Consider the following 18,653-nt stretch of genomic DNA (forward strand, 5'->3'; position numbering starts at 1 on the left):
TTCCTTATATCAAAGCATAAGAGCATATTCCTGCTGAATGTGGCATTTGCAGATACAAAAAATATGACAATTTAGAATTCAGAACCTTTGTCTAATCTGTCTAACAAATTGCCTACATCTAGAAGATGGCATCTAACGTGGACTTAAAAAGGTCAAGATGATGTGAAACTTTAGACAATGAATTATCTTCATAATGGGAGCCCATAGGTAGTGCATGATACAGAGACGATTGCACAGTTTGTTCAGCTGTGTGGGACTTTTTTTAAGAACTGTCATGTCAGGTGAGAGGCGTCTGGGTTATGACCTGGGGACCACAGGTATGCCTTACCTCGGCAAAAACGTCCAACCAATTTATCCTGAATTGTAGACAGAGAATTCAGGTCGTTCAGGAGGAACACGTGGTCATAACCGGTAGCCAGCATCTCGAGTTCCTGTCGGTTGACCTCATCTCCAACACCTGAAGTCAGAATCTAGGTCTTGTTAATGTTTTAAATACAAAGGGAATGTCTTCGTGTTCTTATTCACTAATAAGAAGCATCCTCTACAAAGGTAAAAGTACCCTCGTCTTATACACTAGCTTTATGTTTAAATCTTTTAATGACACTTATTACATTGAAACTTGGATGTGAACAAATATTCTTGGTAAATGTCTCAGATCCCTTTGAAGTTACATAATTTTTGTGAATTCTAATTCACAATATAAATAAGTTCATTAACACTTCACATTTTTTCAGATACCAATAATTTATATTTGTTACACATTAAGGATGATACTATGACATTAATACATTGCCAGCTTCAATTAATATACAAATTTCTACTTTTCAAATACAGTCTTTGAATTCAAAATGTTTGTTTAAATAAGATGATAAATTCAGGTAGTACAATTAATGTTCTCTTCAGGTGCCTAATTAAGATAAATATTGCTATGTAAACAGTTTACGACAAACCAAGGTATAAACAGATATGACAAGAAGATAAAGGTCACTACTGGTCCCAATTCATTTAGATTTCTTGAATTTATTAAATTCTAGCTTAAATTTATGTATATAAGAATTATTGGGTCAGTTATGTATTTATGTATGTAGGCCATCGCCTGGAGTCAGAGAACATGAATGACATGTCATTATACACACTTACTGGGGTGTACCATAAGCGCCACATGCTGATAAAATTGTCAAGATCAAACATTATTTCACGAGAGTCCTTATCAAGAAGAGTGGGGTACTTATCTGTTTAACATAAACATTAGCTAAAACCCAATTATGGTGATGATACCCTGCAGCTCTCATCAGAAAATGAAGGATGAATAAACGTTAGGATCTGCTGAGTCATCAATATTACCGAGAGACAGATTAGAATACACAACTACCAAATAGAGTATGAACACTATCCTAATTCATTAATTCCAAAATAGGGCTTAAATACTAATGACGCGACGCTAAACAGCATACAATCAATCATTCATTAGCCAGGGTACTTTGGCGACGTCTGTGTAATTTTTTTGGTTTAAGTAAATTTACTCTTTTGTTGAAATCAATGTAATAAGTATTTTTTTCTTTATTTATTGTGTAGTAATTAACTGAATAGTCATATGTCAAGTACTTTATGTGTTTTTGTAAATATATATGTTTCGAATACGAAATTTAAAATAAACATATGTGCCATATTTTGTCAATTGTTTTACCTCAAATATTTGAAAAATGTAATTATTTGTTTGGAAGGAATATAAAATTTTTGTACAAGTTTCTTTTATGTTTCTTGGTCAAAGAAGATGGAGAGGCACAAAACCAACAATCAACGTTTGCACCGAATGCCTAAAGCAGATCCATACATACCAATAGCGTACATCTCTATTCTGTCGTTGTGGACTACTTTTACCACGTCCTCCAGTTTGTAGGGATCCGTGGAGCCGCCATCTGTGATGATAACTCCTATTGTAGTAATACCGGCCCGGGTCTGTATATGACTGTTATATTCACTTAACATCATCTCTATGGCCTTATGGGTATAAGTATTGCCGCCAACCCAGGGGAGTGTTCGGATGGCGTTCTGGAAACTGCTGAGTGTTCTGTATTCATTAAACTGGATGTTGAGGTCAGCATCGTCGCTGAATGTGATGACGGAAACACGTGACTTGCTAAAGTCGAGGACGGAGACGACATCGGCTACAAAACTCAGCTCCTTCTGGAAGTTTTCCGGGGACCTGAGACTCCAGGATCTGTCCAGGATAAATATGAGATCCACCACTTCGCACTCTGGAATCAAATCACGTGATACTCACACGACTCACTATCTTTTAACAATATTTTTTTTTATGATCTTTAAGCAGATTGAAAAAAAAAATTTCAGAATCAATAAAAGAAAAAAAAACTGTTTTGTTGTCTTTTGCATAGAAAATCATGAATATATTTTTAGCTGGTTTACCAATGAAATGAGCATATTGAAATTCTCAAAAGAAGTAAGTTGTTTTCGTAACGAACAATTAAGTTTAAAAATGCATTTTTTAAATGAATTCGACAAAAATACTCTGCAACAATAAAATGCGAATGTTAGCATGCTTCGATAGAAACGTTTGTTCAATTTGCCCTAATCATAATTGTATTTTCCTCACGGGTACAATTTAACCTTTACATATGGAATAAATCTAATTAGAACTATAAACATTTTCTCAGAAAATAAGACCTCCCTCTAACTAAGTGAAGTTGCCAGACAAAACTAATATTTAGGCCATTTCTTTTACCTCACTTGCCATACTAAATCTTTGTTTGAATAGTTACTGGTACTCATTTTATTGTCTAGAACACGTGGCTAAGTCACTTCAACTTTTTTTCTCGTAAGTGCACTTTAGTTCCATTACTTTTTGACAATATTTATGTCCTTAATTCTAGAGTCAAGTGGGTATCTAAGTTGTACTGATAAGCTACCGATATTGTTCTATGTTTATATATACATTCAACAAATGTCATTATTGTCAATAGGATTAAATTCGACTTTTTCCAATTCTTTAAACTTTTTCCATGCAGAAGAAAGCATTAAGGTGTCAAAAAAATCATTGAATATGCTGATTTTACTTTTTTAAAAACAAATTATTAAAAATTCCAAATTATGTTCACCTTTTAATTTAAATCATCACCTATACTTAAATAAATCTTTCATTTTTTATCTATTTATTGCAGTATAGATTTCTTTGTTGGTCGTGACCCCAGATGCCCGTCTCCCTGTTTTGGGGTTATCTTTTTGGCTCTTTGCAGTAGCCGGGTACGAATGTCTAGTCCTATTTGATCTTTTTGTTAGCTAGTTTCTCCTGTGTAAACTCTGTATTGTTTTACTAGTTTACCGTTATAATACATACTTTTTTATCTTGGTTACGTCTTCTTCTGACGTGTAAAGCTAATGTTTATTGCGGAAGAGAGTTTCACCGTTTCCAAACATCAAAACAATTGAACCAAACAAATCAAGTAAAAGAATTTCATTGATAAAATTTTCAGGAGGTTATTTGGGGGCTAACCTCACAGGCACTTGTTTCGTATACAAGGCATCCCTACTTTGGTGTTAAAAAGAGTAAAGGTGCCCTGTATATGAAACAAGGCATCCCTGAAAAATTTCTTTGGTGTTAAAAAAAGAGTAACAACAGGTGCACAAATTAGGTACAAATTGCACCAAAATATATGTAAACAAGTGCTTGTGGCATGACCCATCCGTATCAAACTAAAAATTTCAATAAAAGCGCAAATCGTGCACAAATTAGGTACAAATTGCACCAAATAACCAAACTGGTTAAGTGAAAGGCACAAACGCTCTTTTTGCTAACTTAATGACATGTTTCTTTATCTATTGAAAAGTAATATGACCCTGAAATAAATTTTGTTAAATGTATGTTAATTATTTGAATAGCTTTTGCTGAGATATTTTTCTATAATGTGCGGTAATATACGTACCATCCCTTGATCTTGGTAGGAAAGGTTGGTCTTGACTGATAACTAGAACAGGGGACAGAAGGAGCACAACTACAAAATAATGGAAAATAATAAATTTACATACATCTTCTCCTAATTTGCATTTAAAATATTTGAATGATATTTTTATTGGCTTTAAAGAGAGGCCAAGTCTTACCAAGTATCCAAGAAATCTGGAAAATAAGATAGAACATATTAAATTACTTTTGGATTGTCAAACTTATGATTTGCATAATTTAAAAATTGCACGTATATTTGTAAATGGCATGCGATTTGGTGCAAGAATGCAAGAAATGCAACACAAGTGTTTTTTCTAAGCTGATTCCTATTTAATGAGTTCTTCAAATTTTGAACTCTAAGTCAGGAATATTTATACATGCTCAAGAGTCCCCCCAACAGAATGTATGAAATCCTACCATTTACTTAGCTGCAACAAAGTGCTTTTCTTGTAGTCTTAAAAAGATTGAAAAATTAAACAGAATATTCACTAAGATGTTGAAGTGCCCGTGTAGTGTTTATTTTTTCTTAAATTTGGTTTCAATCGGGCATACAAGAGACCAGGCTTGTTCGATGGAGAGAAAAATGGTATCCCAAAAACACACAAAGACTGGCCACAAAAAGCTTTTGAAAAGTCAGTCACATTTTATGCTTTATATTGCAAAATAATAATAAGTAACAACAATACAATAGCTTACCATTGCAGCTGGATTTTCCTTTCAAATAAAAAATCCTTAGACAGAATATCCTTTCGAAATAAGCAGAAAATCGTAAAATTGTAAAGAAAAAAAAAACCTAATTCCAATATTTTTAAATTCAGTTGCGAAAAATTAAATCCAATTAACTGAGTGTTTACACAAATAACAAGGCTGGGTTTTGGACACTATTTAATTAAAGTCCCTTCAACCAATGCAAAGAGTATCAGTGTTACACAGATGGTGGACGTCCCTTTAAATACATGTAGAATTGGACCGTTTTCTACTGTGTGTGTCTGTGGTTATACACGTACTGCGCTTTGCCCTTTTCCCTCAGTACTGACATATCTTTGAGTTGTGTCAACTTCAACGGTAATGTGATAAGGTTTCAAAATCTTGATAACCAAATTACTATCTTATAAGATTCACAAAGTATCATTGTTTAAACACTTAAAAACATTATACACTTTAAATCTCAAGTTTTTTTAAAAAGTATTTTTATTCTATTAGTTATAATAAAAAAAAATGTTTATAAATAATCATTCTACAATATAACAATTTTTCATGTTTCATTAGACTTAAAATGACAACTGTGTGTTAAAATATTTTTTATCTTTGAAGAAACTAAGATGTATTTTAGGATTGTATTCCGTTATCTTGTGAATTAAAATGACAACTGTGTGTTAAAATTTCTATGAAGAAACTAAGATGTAATTTAGGATTGTATACCATATCTTGTGAACTCAAACATCACACTATGTATACAGAGACATGCACTCTTATAACAATACTCTTGCTTTTGCACTGTTCTTTTGCTTCATGGAAAATGCCTACTGGACAATTCTCCGACAATTGTCTCTGGGATAACAATATGTTTATCAGGGTAGTCAAATACTGTAAATGTATTATATTTAGTGTATACGATATTTAGCGGAAAGTGATTTTAAACAAGTTAGCGTAAATTTGATTTAGCGCATTTCTTGATATTGTTGTTTAAGATATTTAGCGATGTACTTGAATTAGCGGAAGTATCTTTCGGCCAAAAGCGTTAAAAAGAATACACCACCAAATGTAATACGTTTACAGTATATTGTCGTCAGCGACAATATATACTGAAGGGTCGAAATAGTGTGTATGTATTGTCGCAGCTGGCAAGATGTACTGGACAACAGTTCATACAATACTATCACGGAACGACATGCTTAGAATAATTAATATAAAGTTACGTCAAAAAGTGAGGAAGACGAAATACAAGCGAGATTTGGGAGTTTGATCGATGCAAACGTTAGGAATTAATTGAATTCTGAAAGTGAAAGGTCAATTATCAATAACTATAGACCTACAGAGGACAGTAACATGATAGTACTTAGGTTACCGGGGACTGTCACAAGGGAGAATCAAATTTCACTGTTTGACAGATCTTCCTGACTTTGGTCAAAGATAGATCAAGAGGTTTAATAAAGAGCGGCCAAAATATTTATCGAAGCACTGGACGGTTCAAATTGCAAGTACAGAGCTTCGGCTTCTTTTAGTTATGATAACCACGGGACTTCAATTTTTTTTTAATGTAAAAGGTGAATAAGAGAAAAAAATATTCAAACATTCAACAATTTTGGAAGAAGCACACACAAATTCACAATTTATCTGTTGCTTATTATCAGTATGTAAAATATTCTTGACATCTGTTTCAGATACCTGTACAGTGTATATATTTGTATTCATTTGATGATTTCAAAAAAGATAAGGTTATGATTGAACGTGATCACTGTCCTTGTTGTTATCAGAGAGTTTGTTTTTTGTTTTTGTTTAAATATGCTTGACCCCATGTCTCTGTAATTTACTACTTAACAAAGAACACGGGTACTTTTCTGATCCACTCGAGATATAGAGGATCATCTCTGGTAGGTAGTGCACACTTACATACATTATTTTAGTCTCCATTTTTAATGCACCTATGCACATGTATGAGACTAGTATTCTCTTTTAATCTCATGTAAGTTATACAATTGTAAATTGTCCGTATCAATAGATTGTATCAACTATGTTGAAAATAATTACAATAAATTATGTTTATTTCATATTTTAGAGGATTAACCTAGCAGGAAACCAACTATGCAAAGTACAGAATTTATTACTTTAACTAAACATGATGGGTTTAATTAAAGATCAAAAGTTATGATTTTTATTTTATATATGCGTTTGGTTTGCTTTTAGACCCAATTTTGCAGTCGTATTCAAGGAAAAGTGAGAAAAAATAATAATTTTGATGGTAATTGTACACTCCAGACAACCACAAAACCGATCGCGAGGCCATTTAAGATTTGAATGTTGGAAATAAAGACTCGCACCTCAATCCTTTATGTATATGATGAAGTGTTTAATTCACGGCCCAGACTCCTATTACTCCATTAAACAGTATTAAGGAGTATGTGTTACACAGTAGTCAATAGACCGAGCAACACGCCCATTAACACGGTCCTTACACAGAGGTCAAATAACTCAGCGGGGGACAGACTATTTTAAAGAGCATGGTGACCACTGGGTCAACGGACAACTATTTATTTTCAAGGTCGACAGAAAAGTAATTGATTATTTATCAAATGTGTTGAATTTCAAATTAAACGACCCAAAAGCCCGTTTTATGAGTATAGTGTGCCTGACTCGTGTCTGGCTACTGTTCAGGGGACCCTTTTAAGATGTCATGTGGATAATAAGAAAATGTATCTTTTCATTATCGTTTATGGGCATATATCTAAAGATCTTATACAAAAGCACGTCATATGCTATAAACGTTTCTTTGTGGCATTCTGTTGACCATGTTCCTTTTGGAAACCCAATTTTTAGTCTAATGGCGACAAATTATCAAATACCTACCAATTTGGCCAGTTCTTAATTAGATTTACCGCGGAGCGAACAACGAGTAAAAACGCCCATCACAATCGTGTGAAAGCGTGTGGCTCTGAATTGATGGGAAATTTACAAATCCGATAGGAATATATTTCCCAAGCCTTGCAAAGCATAGAATATGCTTATCAAAGAATTCATTCAGACTGGTTTTTATTCAAGTTTGAATTGAGATTAAAAACAATTGGTAAACAAACCTTGCATTTGCCTACATTTATATATTGTCAACGACAAATTAATTGTAAAAACAAATTTCTTTTAAATGTAGTAAGTGTTTCTTTATCAAACAGTTGAGAAACCATTGCTTTGTAATTTATAAAGCAGGAAAAGTCAACATACCAATATCACTGTTAGCATGAAAAACATCCATACAATATACAGCATTATACATGCTAATGAATAGGAATTTCCGACCTTCCAAAAAACTGCCAAATTTTGAATGTTAAACTCATACAATTTTTGTACATATATGTGAAATGTTTCCGCACCACGTGAAATTTTGATATATATCTGAAATTTTTCCAATTTCTTCTTGCATGGAATAAACAATCTTCTGAAATAAAAAGATCCCATGCAAAACCATCATTATCACTCAGACTGTGGTTTTTGGAGATTTGTTACTGGCTTTTCTTTTCATAAAATCGAATTTTAAATACGTTGTTTAATTTAATGCAATGAACACTAATACAGACGGTAAACGTGGATTAGACATGACTTTCATGTCATAGATGTGACGGTTTGAACAAAAATATTACTAGGACTGCAACAGGTTAGACACTTAAACACGCACGAATGACGCCCCCGGGTATCTTTTGATCATATATCATTAAATTTTTAACAACTTACAGTTTTATTTGCTTGAATAACAAACTTAAAATTATTTTTCGTAAGAAAACGTCTTTTCTGTTAGAAACATAAGATAACTCGTGTAATTCTTTTATAAAATAAATAACAAAAGTGTATATCTTGCGACAATTGCCCCTTTTAAACAACACTGTGTGAATTTTTTGGAAAAAAAAAGATTGTAAAGAATCTATTTAAGGTTTTCTGTCAAACTTTGTATTCAATTCGCAAGAAAAGATTCATCTGTTCATTAGCCTGCTCATTACTCTGATCTTTTATTAGAATGCATATTGAATAACATGAATGAATCCACCGTCTCTCTTTCGCCTGTTTAAAAATTTGTTCACCAAAATGCATCCATAAACAAACTGCCACTGAAAGTGTTACCAACAATGCAAAACTATATAATCCAACTAAGAGAATCTTAATGTTGATGAAAATAAGGGGGTCAGCACTTTCACTTTCCTACTAATTAGAATTTGTCTATTTTAAAATCAAGTTTTAAAAAACATCAACTCACCGAAAACATGGTATCCTATGTCGGTGTTTTCGTGTTAAGATCGAGTCCCATACAATATAAAACTGAACAAGGAAACTAGAGTATAAGGCGACCAAAACGCCTTCATTATTACCTAGTTATTTAAATCAGCCTATTCAAACAGATCTTGATATGCCATTTAAGTCAATATTTGTTTAAAATTATTCTTGTATCATTAGATAACGTGTATTTGAGGAACAGTTGACTATGTCTTTAAAGCGAGTAGACATGCTGCGCTCACAGCAGTTTTAAAAAGACAGACGTGGAGATTTTTAAAAAGTAGTCTTCAAAAGAATTATGGCGGGATCAGAAAGGCCTTTCGTTTGTCATTTCCAATGAAGCATTCTGAATAAGGAAACTAAACGGTATATTCTTGTTATGCAACTTTTAATAATGATTTCCTTTTTATTAAGAATAATTGTGTGAAAAATGGTTTGCCAACTCTATCAATGTGTACGATTTACCTTTGAACTTGGAACTTTCCTACAGTAAAGCATATCATTGATAATATCTTTACACGAATAAACGACAATTATGTAATAAAATGTCATTTTATTATATCATTTTTGTTAGCAAAATATTTACAAAATTGTCTCGCAAACTTGACATTGACATGTAATGCATGGTGCTGCGTTTTAATATACCCAGACAATATCCCCGATGTAAAACCTCGTCTTGGCTCAGGGCTCTTGTGGATTAAAGCACACTGGCACTCAATATGACATGCTTTCATTTTTATTTTTCAATATTGATACGTGGAGTACATTTACACATTCGCGTAACATAACTTTTAATATCAACATTCAATTATAATCTCTAGGTTGTTTATACTTTTCGATATTTAAACCCTTCTTTCCCTTTTTTACTACCTTTGCACTTAATCAAATCTTACGGGGTCCCTTTTTGATCTCGGGTGTAATGTCCTGATTACGGGGTCCGTCTATAGCTACTGACTGGAGGATCTGTCTCCATCTTACACTTGAGTTTGAGGGAATTTACTTGTTAAACTGTCGAGTCTCCATCAATTTCGCAAGGTATCGAACGCTGAGGCATTTGAACCCCTTGCCAAAAGAACGCAATCTGGAGTCACCGTCCTATATCGCCTCATTGTGACATGACACTATTTTCTTACAAGGACTTAATTTGTTGAAAATCAAAATTATCTCTTTTGAAACATTAGCTGATTTGATGAAGATTACGATTAAATACCACCTGCATTTGTAAGTTTACTGTTTGTACGCCATTACTTGGTTCCAAATACATAGCACACCCTTTATAACAAGAAACTCTTTTTATTTACATGTAAAGAATTTGGTTAACTCAGTGTTCTTTTATTTTGAAACTGAATAATAAAGTTTCATTAGAATATTGTAAAGCATAGTGGCACACTAAACCTTGTTCCTTACTTACTTCCATCGCAAAATGACATTGAAACAAGCCTCAAAGTCAATTGACGCAAAAGACAGACATTTGCACGACGAATATTTCACCGTACTTGAAATCGTAAGTATGCGACATAGATGAAAAGGTGAGATATTGAATAAAGCTGCTGATTCAACAGTAGATAGGAAGACATCGAACTCCAGAGCGAGAATTATAGAAGATGAAATTGTGTCACATAAGCCAAAAGCACATTGCTACTGGTAGCAAAAGGTCATGAGGTGATGTTACCAAAACAGGGCTATCTATTCATGACATCATTGATAATATCAGTGGATCAGAATGTGGCACTATCATTCATTTGTTACAGTAGAAAGGGATTAAAACTATTTTCTTTACCACGATAAAGGTATACACTGTAGTTATATAGATGCTTGCTCTAGTAAGTTGGAAAGTGAAATATACATTTATTTTAGCTCGTCAAGTAAATACAACAGGCCCAATCATCTTGGCTATATATCGCATTGAAATGCATATCAACTCTATTCAAGAATGTAACAGTGTACAAATATGACACATTGCTAAATTTATTACTAGTGTATTAACACTGCAGTGGGTGGTGTTGTTAAAAGTGCAAGAATTTACCTGTATAGAATGATTTACCGAGTGTTACAGAATTAATCTGTCAAAGTGACAGAAAAAATGCAACGATGCCACCATTACACTAATAACGTCGCAAAAAGGGACGAACAGGTCGACATAAAACACTAGAATTAGAATCATGCAAGGTGTGTTTTTTAAGGTTGAAATTATATATGTTTCATATTATTTGATTGATGTAGGAAATTTGTAAATTGATATTTTTGCTGACTTCTATCATTTCTTCGGTTTGTTGAAGAATATTTTTTGCACTTCCAAACGTGATTGCACATTTGTTTAAGATTACGATATACGTAATTATAATTGTTTAAATATATTAAAATTAACTCTTAATTTGCATACTAAATTACAGTTTCTAGATTATGAATGAAACTTGACAACAGTATGTACACCTGTAAACGTGATTGAAAGGGAAAACATGGAGGTTGGTAGCACTAAAAAGCATGACTGCGGGCTGCACCTTTTACTCATTCATACTTGTTGCTAGCAAAAATACTTTGTTAAATCCACAAAAAGTAATCTCTAGCCACTGAAAGAAGAAAATCTTGTCATATATAACTGGTATTTTCCACATTATAGATGTGCGAACCGTTAAATGGCACGCCCTGTGGTCAGCATCTGACGTTAAGTACAGGTGCAATGAGTTTCTTATGATCAATTTGTCTGACCAAGGTTTTACGCTGAGGACTCTAGTCAGAAGAGCATGCGGAAAGTTTAGAAATAAAGAAACTAGGGTTATAAACGTGTAACCGGTTACTCGAGTAAGAGTATCGAATACTAACATCAGTATTCAGCTTATACTTGGGAAAAATTACAACCCTAAAAGAAACAAAAGTGATGTATAGTAAATTTGGAAAATTAATAAATAAATACAACAGAAGTACCTTTTTCAGGAAATTTGATTAGATATCATGGGAAATTGATAGAAAAGAAACTTTTAACAAGATCTGACCGATAACTGTCTCCATATAATACTCAGTATTTAATTCTAACCGTAAAAGAAAAATAATGACTACACTGTATATATGCAAAAGATGGGACTTCTAAACCATGTAAATGGTGTCAATAATAGTCAAAATCACAGCAATTCCAACTTAAAACTGAATGACTGTTATTACTGTTATTTCGTTGATTACAGATCCTGATTTTATCTCCTGCTGTGAAGCCTTCCTAACATGGAAATAAAAACCTGTAAAATAAGCACGATTGTACGAATAGGTCGGCTGGAAGTCGAATGTAATGTGAGGTAGTTGGAAATATTTAAATTCCAACATTTTAAATCTGCTGGGAAGATGAATTCAAAGTTATTTATGATAATTGTATGACATATGATTGTAAAGATAGTAATTGAATGGGTGGGCAAATGCGAACGACCAGTGAAATGAAAGTACGCGTGAGTGAAAGCCAAGATACGATTGCGCCATCGGCGTACGGATGATGGCAGGTAATTTCTATGAATGTAGTGTCATGGTTGTTTATTTGTAGAAAATAGATGGTCCACTGACTGAAAATTAAATCTATTCCAAGTTAATGGCTCACACTGAAAAGGAAAGGTATATTACACCGGCTTAACCTACACTGGAACAATATTTTCTTTGAAAATACATTGAACTTTAACAATAGCACGGCTAGTGTCCGCAAGACATCGTATTTACCAAGTTAACGACTGCCACCGTCCGTCAATGCTTTACCAATGTTTTAATAAATCAAAAATAAAATTAGTTTTTATTAAACTACCAAAGAATTAAGTTCTACCCTTTGTTGTACATATTGTACAAATGCCAAAAGAAGGAAAAAGTTAAACTTGCTCAAACAGTATTGGCAAAACTTAAGATCTATCAGTTGGAAAAATTTGTATCTGTTGCAAACTATAAATGTTCTACAGAAACTTCAAGGAAAATTAAACTATCCCACAATGGGACCGAAGATTAAATATATATGTGCAGAAAGGTTGCCGAAAAGAACAAGCTGGATAAGCAAAAATACTTCTTTTATTAGTTGTCATTTATTTAACTCGTATAATCACAGTTGTAGCGGGACATCAATGGAATTCCAGAATGTATGAAATATTAATTAAAATGTTTTGTATATAGTTGTAATTTATGGAAATTTGGTTTAAGGACGAACTTTGCATGCATATCAAAACAATTTAAAATACCTTTTAGAGAGAACATTCTAAAATATACCTTAAAGAATTCAGACTTCAAACTTTCAAACAAAGTATTTTCTCCACATGCTGTTAAACATGTTGAAATTTATCAAAAGAAAAGACATTTAACCGCTAGATCAAATTAAATACATCATTTGACACCCTTTTAATAAAATTAAAGAAAACTTTAAGGGAAACTGTGAAGAATTTTTTCAAGTCAATCTTTAGATGTTAAGAACGTGCTTTACTCCTGGTAAAATCATCTTCAATTTTTTTTTTATTTCGGTAATGAAAAGAGCATGGTTAATATATTATGAACTAAAACATGAAATCATCACAGAAAATTGTCTCAACTAGTTAATATATCCGTAACTATGCAAAATCGTACATCTACATAAAGAATTGGACTTCGAAATTCTGGTGAGAAAAACACAATTTATGACCAAAAATAAAGGGAAAATGATGTCTGTAAATTTTTCGATATTTCAATACTTATAATGTTGTGCAGTATAATACATACTGAATGAAAATTTTTAAACCCGTGTCTGACCTTTAAATGGTAGAACATGCTTACATGTATATACTAGTAGCTCCTTACAACTCAGAAAGAATCTGTCCCTGTGAGGAAGCACTTATGTTAATATTTTTGTGACAGTTCCTTGTGTTAAGGAATGCCACGGCAAATTATGTAAGAGCACTAAACTTCTATTGATAGTTTAGACTAATATTATACCGTGACATAATTTTTTTTTTAACTTTGCTTCAAATTTCATTGAAGAAAATTCTAGTTGAGAGTGTCTCTTTCAATCGAGAGAGGATGGTTTGCTTCCGTTACATCAATATTTGTCTACAACGCCCGGATGTCAAACGGCCAAAATAAGCTATTTTTATAAAGTAACGCAAAATCAAACTATATAGGCATGCAGCATCCGAACATTCTGATCGTACACACAAGTACTCAAAAGAAGATATCAAATATATGCTTGAAATCGTCATTTACAGCATCCTTGTAGTTTATTGAAAATAGAGTCTTCTACAATTTGTCAGAATTTCTATGGGTACCAACTGCAACTCGTTATTAACAGACCTGTTTATATTTTCATATGAAGCAGAAATTATTTAAAATCTTCTAGATGAAAAGAAGTCTCTTGATGTGGCCTTCTATTCAACAGTTAGATAAATTATGTCGATGACTTCATTTGTTCTATCGTCAACTTTCCTTTTGGATGTATGAAACAATAAACATCGTCTCCAAATTTATTCGATTCACAAAAACATGCTCTTAATTCAAACACTTTGTAGAAAAAGACAAGCTTTTGACAAAGAGTTTCATGAAACAAGGATATCGACAGTCTCATTATAATCAGCATTTCACAAACTACATGATCGATACAGTGATCTTAAATTGTCAGCAAATACAGTTTATCATTACGACGAATGCTGACTAACTTTATGCAATTTGTTATGCCATTATTTACACACTGATTTTCCTATGAATTTTCCCTTTGTCAGATCAGGACAAGGAGCACTCCGTATTACCGTTCAGCAGTGGATACATACTCCCCCATTGAGTCCCACCTGATCCCACCTCCTGATCCTACATATCTGATGTTTTAGATCCCACCTCCTGATCCTATACCTCTGATGTTTTAGAGGTCCTTGTTTGCTCTGCTCCCAATATGTATTGTTTCAGTTTACTTACAGTTTGATTACTGTTCAAAATCTCTATACTTCTTTATTAACATGAATTCCATGCAACTTACTTCTATTAAATCAAGGCTTGCTTAATAGAGGCATGCTAGTTTTTTTTATTTAATTAATGCAATTTTCATAGCCAAAAGTATATAATTTATTAACATGCAAGTGAAAATTGAATCGTTCGATAATATATTTAAATAAATGTAAAAGAAAAATAATATCATATAAACTTGAAAAGTTAAAAGTTCAAGGAATGCTAAGTTGGCATTTTGCCTCAATGGTCAACGAAATTATGAATTAATATCACCATAATCATCTATAAATTCATATAAAATTATAAATATCCACCTAAATGGCTAATTGTAGAATAAAGTCTTCTACATTTTTGACATTCCAGACAAGTTTAATGACGTTTTGTATATTCTCCACATGCATTTACATCAGTGTTTTGAACGATTAATCCCCCATTTAACTAGTTTTATTCCGTAAAATTATACATGTATAAAAAAAATTTACAAGGACAAGATGAGCTGGTTCAAAGAAATTCTATAAAATTTAACCCCTAAAGAAGATCTCACAAATTCTTTGCAACTGTTGAAAGTGTATTATTCTCACAAAGCTCAAGAGATCAGAAAGGTGCGAAGTTTAAAAAAGCTTTGCCTTTTGGCCGAGAGGACGGTCAATAAACGTAATCCTTTTGGACAAAAACAGACACATAAAGACCCCGATATCCCCACAATCCTAAAGCTCAACAGTTCAGCCGATACTGTGTATTGTCTTTGTTCCGTCAAAGTTAAGATGCTTACATGCAAAAAAATCTTTTTTATAAAATGATTTCCTGTCTGTTAGAAGAGAACCAATATCAGATTGGAATTCCTATCGTCATCAGGTCAAACCAGGAATCTAAAGACTTCAAATACTTCACCTACAGGTTACGTAGTAGAAGCTACTGAGGTATTTAATGACTGTCTGCATTAGTAATTCATCGAAACGTTCAATCATGCAGATTGTCGGTACATTTGTTGTACGACGCAAAAAATTACAAATAATTTCATTAATATTCTGTATACCAAAGCAATGACGCTTAGCTAAACTGTATACGGTAAAAAAGGGCCCATTCCACAGTCAAATAAAATTATGTATGTGTTAAATAATTTGGTATGCCTCATCAACCCCCGTCGCTCCGTGACGGTGCGTATGATAGTTCTTTTACTTTAATGCAATTGAAAAACAATTTCAGACGTTTTCTGTACTTGTAGAAGAACCTCCAATTTTGAAGTAGAGACATCATTTACCGAATTTCAACACCGTGAAAATATATAGAAATTTTATGCATTTTGATATTTACGTCTACGATGAACATAGCATAGTAGATAATTAACAATCAACGTCTATTACGTCCAGGTGTTAATTAATTGTCGCCTTACCTGTGCTGAGAATGCCGAGTTCATCATTCTTAGTCCAGATGATTAGCAGAAAATCTCTAATCGTCCTCGCTGTTTATGAGAAGGCAGAAAAATAAAGTCCAGGTGCGACAGAAAAAAGATTCGCGGCTGCTACTTAATGGCCCTAGGTATTTCACAGCGGTTCTCTGAATAGTGATGGAAAGAGTGTGTATATATGGATGGTTCTGAATAAGCAAAGGGCCCCAGCGCAGTACCTACATTTAACACAAAGCGTGCTGACTGACACTTTTGCGGAACATAGTGACACTATAACGTGACTGATGTTTTTGTTTTACTGTGCAATTAAAACCTTGTTGTCAGATTGGTGTATAAACTATTTTATTTGGGCCAGATGTTTTTAAATAAGGCGCAACGTAAATGGAGTAGGTATATGGTCCAATTTTAACCATACATTGAATATAGGTTTTGATATTTTACAATAATTGACTTCTTTTGGACATTTATTTGAAATATTCTATGATGGAGTGAAAATTTAAAAGATATCGTTGGAGTCAGGAGTTCAAGGGTATGATATTGAAAAATAATTACTTCGCAATGAATCTTATTCAACATTCAAGTATCGAGAATAGGTATATAATTTCTCAAATACGTGAGTAATCCGCTTTAACTGAGATGTCAACTTCTCTGGGTAAAGGTTGCTTTGAATTGTCTTGTCTAACTTTTTAAAAAGACCAAAATTCTGGGAACCCTGATCTTCTAACTGGTATCAAAATTTCATAAATACAAGGGATTCTGTGGAAGACCACTAAGGCGATGGGCAAAACATGAAAAAGAAGACAATGATACGTTGTTAGAATGGATTAGATGTATCTTTAAAATCTCGCATTAAGCGATTGAGGGGCAAAATGTAAACCAAGCTTCCTTCTGTGTTCAGTAACTCGGAAGTCAAAAAAGGAGATAACATGACCAGTATGTACTGGTCCCTGCTGACAAAGCAGGTAACAACATTGTCTTTGTTAGTAAGGCTCACCATTTAAATTGGATTTCAGAGGAACTGGGATTAAATCTGAAATATGATATTGAAGAATGTCCTCCTTATAAAGAAAGTTATGGGTAAAAGTTGGATACCAGTAGTAGAACTAAATATTTTCAATATTACCAACAACCATCATTAATTAATATCTATATTGGAGTCCAAAATTTAATAAAAATCTTTACAAACAAAGATACACAGCGGGTTCCAGTAAATGTTCTACCAGGCCTCTTTCTTTGCTCCTCGCTAAAATTTTGACAATTATGAAGGAGAAACTTCAGGAGTACTGTGCAACAATATAACTGAGAAGTCGTGTAAGACAGATGTGGATGCCTAAAAATTCCAAAGAACTTTTTGAAAATTTGAAATCACAAAATTTTACCAAAATCAATAGCATAAAAACTTGACGACTTTTCAACTTTATGCACAACCATTCTCCACGATAAATTTAAGTCAAAGGTTTTTGATATCATTGCTTTTTCAATAAAATGGAATTCGTAATTGTCATTGGTCATTTGCTAAATTGTAAATTATTTTGTAAAAAAAAAAATAAAAAAAAAATCGATAATTTATACAATTACTTTGATGTTGATGTTAAAACGATGCTTGAGTTTCTAATTGACAATATCTTTATTTTTTGGAGACCAAACAATCCGTTGGAATTCCCATGGTACCAATTGCGCCCTGATATAAGCAGACCTAATTTTGTATTCATATGAAGCATAGTTTGTATAAAAAAAAAACAAACAAACAAACAAACAAACAAACAAACTTATACGTGAAAAGAAGAACACTTGCTCTGGCCTTCAACTCGACATTTAGATATATCGACGACGTATTGTCAATCAACAATAGTTATTTCCATTCTTATGTCGATACGATATATCACGGTGAACTTGAAATAAAAGATACTGCAGAGTCTGACATATCTGTTTTATATTTGGATACTGGTATTTTACTTGAAAAGGACGTAAATGGTAATCTAATACCTAAGCTTTATGATAAACGTGATGACTTTAACTTTTCAATCGTGGACTTTCCTGACTTATGCAGCAATATATCTTCATCGCCTGCATATGGGGTTTATATTTCTCAGTTGATTCGATACACAAGAGCATGCTCTACGTTTAAACAATTTCTAAAACGATGTAAATCATTAGAATTAAGTTGATGAAAAAATATCAACAGACTCTTTCAAAGTCATCATTTCGTACTAAGGACTATGGTCGATACAATAACCTTGTCAGCAAATACAATTTACCATTAAGTCAAATGCTGACTGATGTTTTTAAACTAATTGTTATGCCATTATTTACATGCTGAATTGTCGACGGATTTTCCCGTTATTTCCCGATCATGACATGGAGCACACGGCGGGTGTGACCATTCCA

At 33.0% G+C, this 18,653-nt stretch overlaps 1 protein-coding gene across 5 annotated transcripts in view; it reads right to left on the bottom strand.

The window, feature by feature from the left end:
• Window positions 1-16,494, bottom strand: part of LOC134281235 (cartilage matrix protein-like) — a 32,988-nt gene extending 16,494 nt beyond the window's left edge. The window contains exons 1-5 of one of the 5 annotated variants that reach the window (XM_062763727.1): window positions 16,251-16,494; window positions 4,117-4,132; window positions 3,942-4,010; window positions 1,839-2,258; window positions 329-457 (exon numbers count right to left, since the gene is read on the bottom strand). In XM_062763727.1, coding sequence (XP_062619711.1) covers window positions 329-457; window positions 1,839-2,258; window positions 3,942-4,010; window positions 4,117-4,132; window positions 16,251-16,277 — 661 coding nt within the window. In that variant the 5' untranslated portion in view covers window positions 16,278-16,494. Of the gene's footprint in view, window positions 1-328; window positions 458-1,838; window positions 2,259-3,941; window positions 4,011-4,116; window positions 4,133-4,654; window positions 4,980-8,918; window positions 9,049-16,250 lie in introns of those variants that run through there. The other 4 variants (XM_062763713.1, XM_062763738.1, XM_062763719.1 and 1 more) reach the window with 4 other exon arrangements.
• Window positions 16,495-18,653: the final 2,159 nt, after the last annotated feature.

Source organism: Saccostrea cucullata, unplaced genomic scaffold (assembly GCF_032062105.1).
Source record: "Saccostrea cucullata isolate Sc308-1 unplaced genomic scaffold, CSIRO_AGI_Scuc_v1 ctg105, whole genome shotgun sequence".
NCBI classification, from domain to species: domain Eukaryota; kingdom Metazoa; phylum Mollusca; class Bivalvia; order Ostreida; family Ostreidae; genus Saccostrea; species Saccostrea cuccullata.